Below are 12,337 nucleotides of genomic sequence, written 5' to 3'. Positions count from 1 at the left end.
AAAAGAAAAGGGAGAGTCAGTCTGAGATAAGGGACTGCATTTAAACATGAGCCCTTCAGCATTGTTTTCCTGTTTCTGACCATAGCTCACCTGTGCAGCTTATTTTAAAAGACTGAGTCTAAAACTGACCAAAAATTGAGGAGGAGCCAGCTCTTTACCAAGACACTGTAAACAGCTGTGAAATGTTTCTTGGTGCTATTTAAAAGCCTAATTAATTGTATGATGAATCTGATCTGGTGTATAGATCTGTGCATGTAATTCTGTTTCACAGCTGCTAATTCTGTAACTTTGGCTCTGAAACCCCCCACTGAAAAAACTACATTGTTAGTAACTCACTCTGAGTTTATGCCTTGCTGTGAGTCCTTTCTGGACTGTGTCCATGTAGAATCTCATTGATGCTGCTGGGAACCTATCTGGGCCCAAAATGTGTTTTTAAGTGGGGATTTGATCATCAGAAAGTGCTTTGTGAGCCTCTCTAGTTGCCTGAGGGTTGTGTGTCCTGTGGAAATATTTTGTGTTTCCAAGTCTCCAGGTTATGCTGTTGCCCCCTATAAACATTTCAGCAATGTTTTAATTTGTCTGTTAAGCTGCTGGTAATTACTTACACTTCTGATTCTGTAATTCCTTGAACTTACTTCTTGGGTATCTCTAAGTAGGTATTGGTAATTACTCAGCACTATGAACAAGTAGAGGTGAAATGGAAGAAGAAATCCTAAGTTTCAATTTACCAAGATAAATGAAGTCATATTCTTCCTCACCAACACTGATCCATCTGTTTATCTTGTTCAGAATGTCAGAAAGGAACAGTGGGAACTCTTCTAATGGAGAACCCTGTTGGTCAGAATGGATTAACATACCAAGGTCTTCTACATGAAACAGCAAAAGTATTTGGGCTCAGAAGCAGGAGGCTGAAATTGTTCCTGGATGAAGCACAGACTCAGGGTAAGCACAAACTTCAGGTTTGCTAGTCCTAAGGATACTTGGAAGTTTTTGCTGAGGAGCAGCTAATGTAGCCCGAGATCCAGGTTAATGACCAAACACACACTCTTTTTCTAGTTTTGCCCAGTAGATGAATATTTATTTAATAAATATACACATGTACATTTAGAAATTTGAAGCTCTAATGCCTTTTGCTTGTGAAATGGCCAAGGCAAGTTCTGTAAAAATTCCTTCCTTTTGAAATACAGAAGTTAGTCAGCAGTGTAAATGGTAGTTACATGCTGCTGTGACTTAAGCAGAGTGAATCTCCTCCTAGAAGTGAGTGAGTTGAAAGTGTGAAAATTGTAAGAACTTGTTAACATTGTTCCTGGAACATTCCTGTTGTAGATGTTGGAATTTTTTTTCCTTCATTCTGGAGAATGGGAGTGGGTGGAAGAGAGTATTGGATCTATTTTGGAGTTGTGTGAGTAGGTCAGACTTGGTAGGGTACAGCAGCCACAATACATTTAGAAGACCTGGGAAACAGGAAGCTTTATCACAGTCACATATCTGAAATGTTCAAAAAAATCTTCCAAAACCACTGACAGGTGGTGAGGCTTAAAAAACAAGTATCTCTTGATTCCTGAAAAAGACAAGACTGAAGATACAGCCACCTGTAGTCTAGTTCAACCTAAGAAAGATGTGGGACTTCATTCGATGAAACAATGGATTGGAAACTGCCTGGTAAAAAAAACAAACAAACAAAAACAAAACAAAACAAAAACCCAGAACAACTCAGGTATTTCTGTGTATTCAGGAATATTCAGCTCTTCAACTGAAATTATGCAAAGGATTTTGTCTCCAGTGTATTAAATGGCCTGATTTATATGAGTTGTTGGGGAGGGATGCATGACACTTTATCCCCTGTTAAGTTACTTGTTCAGAAGTTAGACATCCTGCTTAAACTAGTTAACTAATTATAAGATGGGATAAATTTCCTCTGGAAATGCCTTTGTTGGCATAAACAAAGAATGTATTTCAGTGCAAAACTTCCCTCACCTGGAGTGTAGCCATTCAGGAGCAATGGATGGGGTACATCTTTCTTTTTTGGCTTCTGTCATTGTTACAGGGCTAGAGGGTTCACAGCAGCATATGACTTGAGATACTAACATAACTACTGTAGCAAACTTGGAGCTTTGAAAGAGGGAAGAAACCAGAAAAATGTAAAGCCTTTAAGTCTCAATTTCAGTAAGAATTTTGAAAATGCCTTTGCCTGAAAGGGGAATCATCATCACATGTTTGTAGTATGAATTGTCCAGAACTATTTCAGCCTTAAATAAAGTGTATAAAGTGGAAATTCATGATGATGTGAAAGATCAGTTTGATAGCTCTTCAAAGGCTGAAATCTAGCTCTTTTAATAACATTTTTAAGTTGAATAAACACTGAAATAGTCATACTTCATCTTCAGATGGTAAATAACTGCTGCACATAAAACAAATATTTTGATGCTTCTGGAAAACATGAGTTCAGTTAATGTTGATGTGTCTTGTTGCAGCTTCAAAATCTCCTACTCATCTTCATGTCAGTGTATTTCAAGGTCCTACCTTCCAAACAGAAAGTTCAGTCTCTTTTCTTGAGTAGGTTTTTTTTATGATTTATTCTAAAATGAAAAAAAAAAAATTGCTGTTAATAACTGGAGATGTTTGGAAATAACCCATGAAATGGAAGGTTGATGTCTGGTTTTACAAAAAGAAAGTGACTTGGAGGAAAATGAGTTATCAGTTTTAAAAATACTGTTTTTATAAATGTCCTCAGGTACAGGCAGTTGGGCATCTGCTCTCTGTGGCACAAAAGTTTGCCAGCCATTCAGAAACACATGTTCTTCGCTCCCTTTTGGAATACTGGAAGAACATTCTGTAATTGCCAAAGTGTCAAGTGTTTCTTGTTCATGAGCTGGAACCACTTCCAGGTGCTGATTTGGAGGCACATTTGGGATGAAGGCAGTACCTGTTACTGTTCTAACTTCAGAGTCTTCCTTTGGAGGATCTGGCACAGAAAGGAGGACATCCTTATATTTTGATGCTAAATCAACTTCACAATTTCTAATAGTCATTATTGTTTTAAATGCTGTTAAAAATGGTAGCTTAATGTAGTTCCTAATTTTTCAGGATTTAAAAAAATGATTTCAAAAAGACTGAGACCAAGTTTGTATTTTTCTGGCTACTTTTGCAGAGCAAAATAACTTTTTTTATGTACTGATGTATCATTTTCATAAGGAGGGAAGGAAGGTTAATGAGGGAATGAAGCCCTGATTGCTTAATTGGATTATACCTCCACTGCTCATGCTCTGTAAAAGGCTTTTCACCTGCTTAAAGCAGAGCAGTGCACTGGGAGTGAACTCCTTAAAAACAGTACCATCATGATCCATAAGGACTTCTTAGTTCTTTAATTAATAGATGGCTTTTAAACTTTGATGTGGACTATATCTGCTCAGTCTAAAAATGAAGTGTTTCTTGAAGAAAGATGGGAGCCTTCATGCTGGGAGTGTGCATTCTGTTACATGGAAACAGAACCTCCTCGCTGGCATTTCTAGAGTCAGCTTTCACTTGGACATCATGTTACTGAAAACTAAACTGCTCCTTCATTGTCTCCATGGATGCACCTCCCAGGCTCTCCTCCCCCACCACACACACAGTGCCCTGGTTGCTGTCAGCTGGGGGTGAGTGAGGGAACATCAGACCTCACCCTGTGACACGGAGCAGTGCACTGCAAGATTGTTTCTACTGAAGAAACACCCGGCCATTCTGAACCTTACTCATCTGTCATTTGTGCTCACACTGGTGCCAACATTGAGAATTATCTTTTATTTGCTTGTGTTGTGTGGGGGGATTCTGGTGTGCAGAGTAACCCCCTTGATAGGCTTTTGCTTTGGTTTCAGTGAATGTTTTTGTGGTTACCACTTTGAAGTTTCTTACCACTTGCAAGTTTTTTGGGAGAGAGACCTCTGGTACATTTGTTATTCAGATTGTTTGGAATCCTGGGAGGTAAAGCTTTGGAGCAAAAGGAATCTGCTCTGGTATTGAGGTAGCTTGCTGCAGCTGATGGGTGTTGGGAAGCACTGAGCTAGCAGGCATTTACCTTATTGGGGAAAAAGCTCTGTAAGGTGACAAGAATAGTGAAAGAGCTTTCCAGTTCTTCCCAAATTGGCAGGTGACATTCTCTGTAGCCACAAAGTGCATTTACTCTGTGTCTCATGAATAATCACAAACCCTGAATCAACCAGTTGGAAATATGCTATATCCTTAGAGGAGGTTTGTTGGTGAGATTTGATCCTATTACTGTTCCAGACTGTATGCATGAAAAGACTTAAGGAACTGATCTGGTATGGTATGAAATTCTTCAGGCATATTTGACAAGATTGCAACCTGAGGTTTTCAGCAGATACTGCTACAGTCTTTGCTTTTTGTGTAAAACTCAAGTGAATGAATGCATGCTCTTGCACTGCTTCCCACGTGTGTTGTCTTCTGTCAGAGATGGGTCTCTGATCTGCCCATCTGGCCATTCCCCTTGTAAGATTGCTAAGGCTGTTTTTCAGTGCATTGCATTGGTAATACTGGCTTCATGTAATTCCATTATAAAATAGTGTTTTATGGATTAGATATTATTCTGTGTAGATGTGAAGCTGGTGCTGCCACAGGCTTTCCAGAAGTTCTGCTTCATAACTGAAAACAGTATTTTCAATCCTTGCAGTGGCAATCCTGAGGTGTGGTGACTCTTCCTTTAACAGAAGGGAGTTTTGAGCTGAGCAGTTTCTGTCCTAGGCCTGATCTGATATTAAACAAGCAGAATAATCTGAATAGAGATGAAAAAGCTGTTTATAGTTGTACCTGTAAGCAAGAGCACTAACTGTGTTCTGTTTCTTTCTTGTTTTCTTGGTTCAGAGGTCACAAAGGACATCTCCATGAAGAACCTGAACATGAAGACTGTCTATGTTTGTGTTATACCCACCACAGCTGAATGTTGATAATTCCATTTTATGAATAAAACCATGTAGACTTTTTTTCCCCACAAAAATTGAAGTCAAATCAAATTAATATGCTTTCAGATTAACATCCAGGTTGTGTATGGTACTTCTAACATCTCGGGTCGCACGCAGGATGTTTTCTATCAGTGCATGTCTAATATGCTGCTCTTTGGTTTCAAATACCATGTATTTTCATTAAGTTATCTTATGATACTGTAAAAGCTGTTCAGAAATATGTCAGAACTCCTTAACCTTAGAGATCTATGCAGTAATTTGCCTGAAAGAAGTGGAACTAGTACCTCAGTGATGCTGTTCTCTGCCTGTCCTTTATGCAGAGGGCATCCTTTGATTTTCTAAACCACAGGTTCCCTACAAGGCTCTCTGTGTATGCCATGTTACCATAGCTTTGAAACTTCATTTAAGGGTTACCTGGATTTGTTCATTCATACTAGCTGGATTTCCATGAAGTGTGTAGCTGTTCATTTAAAATACTTCCTAATTTCAACACTTGGAACAATAAATTTGCTTCATATCCAAACCTGTGTTTCCCTGAGTTCAGAGTACTTTGCTTCCTTACATTTTCTGCAGGAGATAATGCTTAGCACACTGTATAGGTAAGGAAATCCTAGAGGAACCTGAAAGCTGAACGTGTCCATCCTGAATGCCAGTGACTGTGATGCTGACAGATTTTGAGGGTTTGGCTTGGTTGTGGTTTTTAGGGAGGGTTGTTTGCTTTGGTTTCAGATTTAAGAGCAGTTTTACACTGAAATCAGTGCTGGGGTTTTCATTGTTGTAGTTGTCAATGTAACTAGCCAAATGTTTTAGGGTTCACTTTTGCATTTGTAGGCAAGTGATTTCACTTGCAGGAGACTTTTTTCAGTTTGAGGATGTTGTTTTACTAGGTAACTTAAGCTAGAAACTTAAGCACACTGTGTTTTGATAGTATTGTTAATCAGTGTTGAAACTTGCTCTTGTACAGACTGCTGAGCTTGAGGAGGTGTGTGTGCCTGCAGCTGCCCTGGCCTTTATTAGCTTCCTGAGAACAAGATTACAAGCACTGCAAACAAGAGTCTTAACATTCTGCAGGAATAGCAAAGTCTTGCTTAGCATGTTTTTCCATTGCTGTATGTTTTTCATCTTAACACTATGAACATAAACCAAAGCTTTTTGTGATAACACTGTGTTAGTGGGAATAACTATAAATAAATGTTCTGGTTAACTACTGTGCTCTAGTGGGCCAGACCAAAATTGTAAGTACTCCTTTGAAGTAAATCAAGTCTCTGTGGCATTCAGCTTACATAAAATTATTTTTATCAGTATTAAAAACGTCAGTGCCTGAACCTACTGAATCACTGGCCTGTTCAGTTTAATGAATATTGGACATTGCCCTCTACCTTTCCCTCCTAAGTCAGCTTGCTTATCTCTTAATTGACGTAGTAACATGGAAATCAAATTTATATTGTTTTGTCACATTAAATATGTCCAGCTTATGTCTTCTGTGAAGGTAAGATTGTTGGTCCTAAGCTGAATTGCTTTGCTTCGTTATTTATGGAGAATAAATGAAGATGGCAAATTATTTCAATCTAACCTCGTTCTTAATGAGACTAGCTAAGGAGACAACATTGGTTGCATTTTTAAAGAGTTATTTGGGATTTAGAATTTTGTGTATGTGTGGTTTTTTATTTCCACAGATGTTGGCTGGACAAGTTCCATATAAGGACTGGATTAGATTTTATATATATATGTGTGTGTGTGTATATATATGTATGTGTATATGTGTGTATATATGCTTTCCAGTGAATTAAAAGCCTAGTCAAGATTTATGAATTCACTCTGAGTTACAAACAGAAGATAATCAGATAATCTTCAACAGAGCCTTTTCTCTTCCTTGAATATATTTACAGCTGCTTCACATAAAAAAGAATCTGCCCTTCAGAGAAGAAATACTTCTTGTGGCCTTAGTCCAATAGTCTCGTACTTCATATGAGGAATAGTTTAATTGGGTTTCCTGGATTGTCTTTAAGTAAATGATTGCTTTCAACTGAAATTGGAAACTGGCCTTTCCTTTGACTTCATACAGGAGGTTTTTCTGTGAAGATGTTCTGCAGAACAGCACTGCCTGTGATGCCCTTAAAGTACATAAAGGCATAAGGGATGTAGTTATTTACTCACAGGAAAGGGGTGAAGGAAAAATTCTGCTGATAATTCCATGTGTCCCTTAGTTTTTCAAGATCTGTGCTAAGGCTTTGAGACAAAGTTAGCAAAGACAACATTATGGTTTTGTAGACTCGAAATAAGTCTGGTTCATTTCTGCATAGGCTGCAGGAAGGTTGCTGTGTTAGCATAACTACCTGTTAGCTGTTTCTCAGGGTGTGTTTATAGAATAACAGAGTTTATTCTATGCTCTGAAAAGCAACAGCAAAAGCAGATGATGATAGACTACAAACTAGATGTGAAGCATAGTTTTGGGGTGGTTGTTTTTTTTTCTTCCTGTTTCACCACAACCTCATGTGCAGACAGGAGGCTGGAAGAATCTTTTCCTTTGGGTTTCTGGTCTAACCATAAAAACCAAGACTAACTATGGCCAAAAAGATAGTGGAATGTTGAACTGTCTGTACAGTCTGCACAGTGTGGGTACAAAGGACACCTGTAATCTAACACTTGTGTTCAGACACAGCCTCAATGAAGGGATGCTGCCTGCCTGGTGCTTCATACTTGAATAGATACTGGTGTCTCCTAGATTTGTCTCAATGTTATCTAACTGCATTTCTTTCATTTTAGTGAAATACAGGTCATATTCATATTGCCTGAGCTGGAAATAAATGGTCCTGCACTTTGAGCAACATAAGGAAGTACTTCAGCTATCTCTCAGTCTTGCTCCAAGTGACAGCGTGGCACAGAGGATTATGTTCAGGTAGCCCTAAATCTATCTTTAGAGAAGTTCACCCAAGGAATTCTTCATTAAGATCTGGTTTTGTTTCCCAGATGAGGCTTGAGCCTACAAATGAGAGAAGGAAGGCCTTTAAAGCTGAGGGTAAAGCTGTTGTCTCTTCATGTAGCTGGATTGTGCTTTTTTGCTTTCTTTTTCCTAAGATACTGATTATTTAAAGTGAAGCAGTTGTGTGAGCACCAAGTTACACTTACCTCTTTCTGTCTAGGGTTATGGACTTTATTTCCAGGGTCAGAAATAATGCATTATTTTGGTGGTTCCCTTGCCCTGCTTCACCTCAGCCTCCTTTCTTCACTGCACACACTTTCCATCCCTCCATTTTCCTTCTTCCTTTTATTTTCTCCGTATTTTTGAATGTTGTGGGGTTTTTTTCTGGTGGTTTGGTTTTTTCTTGTCTTTTTTGTTTGGTTGGTTGTTTCACCTTGTTGCTTTTAGTTTCTCAGCTGTGGTTTTCTGTCCACATCTGTACTCCTCATGGGTTGTGCTGGCTGGAAGAGAGGGGAGCCCTGGTGCTCTCCAGTCTGATCATATCCCAAGGATGGCAATGCCCATAAATGCTGTGTCTGTCTTGGGTAGGGTCAGTAGAAGCTGGCAGAGGGTAACATTCAATAGGACAGGTAATGGAAGAATGAGACCAGAGTTATCAGAGGACACTGCTGAAAATGCTTCTGGGTCAGTTAACTTTACATCAGCCTTTTACATAAATAGCATGTAATTAAAAAATAATTTGTTGCAGAATTATAGTTCAATTTTACTTTCAGCTGCTGCTCAGTTAGTTGGCTATGATCAGTTTTCTCTAAAACATTCTGACAGTGAATGTTAGGAACAAGTTGTGACCCATTTGGGTGAACTTGTGCTTTTCTACCTTCCCTCTCCACATCCATTTTTAGTCTTCATTTGTTATTATTCTGGATAATATCTAATCATTGCTTGAGAGAATTGGTCTCATGGGATCTTGAAGTGGGGAATGTTTCCTATGAATTTTTTTCATTGAGGTTTTTTTAATGCACTTCTATAACCTCATCTAGGTTGGGCTAATAATAGCATCTTGGTTTGATGTCACGCTCTTCAGGATTTATGTACTTCAATTAGCTTCCCTCTTAAATACTTGTTACACAAATTAGGTCATGGACCACTGTTGTCTCTCTCCATGTAGAGAAAAGCACTGCCTGGGCTCTGGCAGGATGGTGCTGCACCAGGACTGTGCTCTGGAGCAGTTTGTATGCTTGAATTCTGATGCAGTCTGCTGAGCTGCTGCTGCTGCCCTTCACCTCAGAGCAGCACAGAGCACTGTTTCAAACTCATTGAAATGTGTGCAGCATCCAGTGATCTGCAAGAGCTGGACTCTGCTGAACCAGCTTTTTGCTGTTGGGGAGCTGTAGGCACTGAGGGTACAACACAGATCTGTTGTTAGAGCTGTAGCCAGACATCCTGGTGCTGTGGGTTAGCAAAGAAGAATGGAGACATCCCTTCCCCCTGCATGCCCATTTCTCCTCCTTGTCTCAAAAAACACCTCCTTGAATCTGTGCAGGCTGGTTTGGGCTGAAAGTTCAGACCCTAGTTTGCTATCTGTCCTGTTTCTACCTGTTAGAAACCAGGTAGCTGACTCTGACTAGCACCCTTGACAGCAGTTTCAGCAGAAGGGCCTGGTGTTGACCAAGGCAGGTGACAGGGTGACATCCTTGTCAGGCTTTGCCAAGATGCAAAACAGGGCTGGTTGGTCCCCATCAGTCCAGTTTCCACATTTCCTCAGAATAAGTCAGTGTAATAATGGTGGGTCAGGCTAGTTAAATGCCATGGTCATTTTATTTCCTTTTCAGTTGAATGTACAACAGACCAAAACTTGCATTTCTGTTGTGCCTTCATGCAGTTAAGGAGGGACTGTTGGTACCCTCCTGCAAGTGCCTTTTTCCAGAGAGAAGACTGGTTTTAAGGACAGAAAAAAAAATGAATTAGTTTCTCCTCATCCTGTTGTAAGTTGAATAGCTGCTGATTCTTTTACAACTCAGAATCTCTCCATTTTTCTGTCAGCAAAGATGGAGTCTGGGTATCCTTGGCATTACTGGTTAAGCACAAAGCAGTTATTCAGTATGTCAAGTCACTTTTTTTTGCTCTTTATCTGATTTCTTATGGGATACAATCTTGCTGCTGATTAAACAGATTGAAAAAATAACGTATGCAACTGCATAACAAAAGGTGAACTTCAGAATAGTCTCAAATGATTTCCTTTAGCATCTTCCTTTCAAAGCTGGAACAAAAGAGTGAGCAGCACAGTGTCATCCACAGGCAGAAGCAGCTTTGCAGTATGAACACTTTGCTGAGTTAATTTTACCCTTGCTGTGCTGTGAGTGATGGTTCATTGAGGTTGTGGGGAGGGTCTTCAATTACTTAATGTTTTCCCCAGTTAAAATGTTCATGTAACCAATATAATTATAGCTTTTATGTAATTGGGGGAGAAAAAAGGTTACTATTTCAGTAAGTCTGGGTATTTCAGTTAATTTTCAGTCTCTCTGTACAAAGTTCTAATTAGGGGTCACAGAGCTCCTCAGAAGACTTCTAAAATTTCTTGTAGATGCAATTGGAATAAAATTGCCCCTAAAGATATTTAACACTTTTACAGATTTTCTTGGGTCAGAGATAAGGGAATTCCCTATACATTATCCTAATTTTCCTGTTGGTTCCACTTCTCTTTAGTGTTCAAAATGGTGCAGTTGAAATCTCCCAAATAAGCAAAATGTACCCTGGCACTTAGTATTTGCTAAATCTGAACGAGTCTGACAGCTGTGGGTCAGGTACTTCCATGGAATATCATTTGTTGCATACCTGAAGGACAAATTCCCTTTACTTTTCAATTGAGCAGTTTTGCAAAGTTGAAGACTATCAACATTTACAGGTGGAACACGTGTCCTGTGGTTGATGGTGCTGGCAGCCCCCAAAACCAGGTTATCTTTGGGACTTCCATTGGTTTATCCCATGCCAGGCCTTGCAAGAGGGAGGAGGGGAAGAGAGAAGCAAGATGGCAAATATAAGTTAGATCTTATCCTGCAAGTCTTGCTTATGGACATGATATTGTCTAAGCAAGGATGAAGGATCCTGAATATTCCTGGATATAAGTGAATGTTTTCCAAATGAAAATGATAAGCTGCTTGATGTGTCAACTGAAGAAGCCAGAAAATAGGCTCAGGCTCCTAAAAACCAAGAGCTTGACAGTAAAAGGAGTTGCAATCCATTAGTAATTAAACAAGAACTAATAATTTCATACTCTTGCCAAAGAACACAAGCCCAAAAAAGCAAGTGCTGGGCTGTATAAACAAAGACTATCAGCAAGATGATGAAGTAATCTTTCCACTCAAGCACTGATAAGACTCCTACTGCAGCACTGAGTCCAATTTTGGGAACCATGATGTGAGAAAGGTGCTGACCATTTGGAGGGAAGCCAGTGAGGAGAAGCAGGAATAAGGTCTGGGAAACGTGTGGGGAAAGATTGGAAAAACTGGCATATTTAGTCTACAGCAGAGAAGGCTGAGGGTGAGAAGTGACAAGTCTTCCAATAAATAAATGGCAATTGGAAAGAGAATAGTAATGAACTCATTTTAGAGAATCTTGGAGTTAAATTGGGTGGGAATTTAGTCCACACATGACTTACAATCATAAAAGCCTTCTGATTGTAAGAATAATCTGCCCCTAGAGTGGGTGACCTAGGAAGGTGACGTGATTTTAATCAAGGATGAGTTTAAGAAGGGGTTATGAGAGTGTCTCCAAGGAATAGCTTGGGTTTAGGTTGTTCTTCCTGGAGCTGGGAGTAGACTGGAAATCCTCTCAAAGCCTCTTCTGACCCATTTTAAAATTGATTTTTTCACCTGAGGATGAGTTTTCAAAAAATTCTTGAGAACTGTCAGCCTGTCGTTAGCTCATCTATGAAGATTACCATGGAAAGAAGAAACTAAACTGTTTATTAGGTCTCAGGTATATCACCTGTTCACATGGCTATAATAATGTGCCCATTGTTCTGATGCCTCAACATCTCTGTGGCATCTGAAATGCTTTTACTGCACTTCATTTAATTTTTATAGTTGCCTGTAGTCTGATGTCATCTGAAAGAAGCATGACAGTGCTTTCATTTCTCTCCAGAGCTGCTTAGGTGAGTTAGACCTGCACTTGAATTCATCTGTTGGGCTGTTCTGTATGTGGTTCATCAGCTCTTGTATGTCCATGCACTTGCAGAGTTTGCTGGCAATATTTGGGTAGCTTCAAGAATCTGTCACCTGATGTTAAATGACTGGCATCTAACTTAATGAATGAAGGTGACTGTATGAAAGACACAGGGGATTAAAAAATAACCCAGGTTATATTTATCTGTGTGTGTGATGTTTTCTTGCCCTAAGGGCAACAGAGAGTGTGAACTCAAACTGCAACATTTAGCTTATTTTGCACATTGTCAGTG

General features: G+C 39.4%; 1 protein-coding gene across 2 annotated transcripts in view; it reads left to right on the top strand.

Annotated features, from left to right (window-relative positions):
- The window catches only part of IARS1 (isoleucyl-tRNA synthetase 1), a 103,060-nt gene extending 97,579 nt beyond the window's left edge, over window positions 1-5,481 (top strand). For both annotated transcript variants that reach the window (XM_051627497.1, XM_051627496.1), the window contains exons 34-35: window positions 790-942; window positions 4,861-5,481. In XM_051627497.1, the coding sequence (XP_051483457.1) occupies window positions 790-942; window positions 4,861-4,943 (236 nt within the window). In that variant the 3' untranslated portion in view covers window positions 4,944-5,481. The remainder of the gene's footprint in view (window positions 1-789; window positions 943-4,860) is intronic.
- Window positions 5,482-12,337: the final 6,856 nt, after the last annotated feature.

Source organism: Apus apus, chromosome 9 (assembly GCF_020740795.1).
Source record: "Apus apus isolate bApuApu2 chromosome 9, bApuApu2.pri.cur, whole genome shotgun sequence".
NCBI lineage: Eukaryota > Metazoa > Chordata > Aves > Apodiformes > Apodidae > Apus > Apus apus.
The sequence above is the reverse complement of the archived record's forward strand: the minus strand, read 5'-3'. Positions and strand labels throughout refer to the sequence as shown.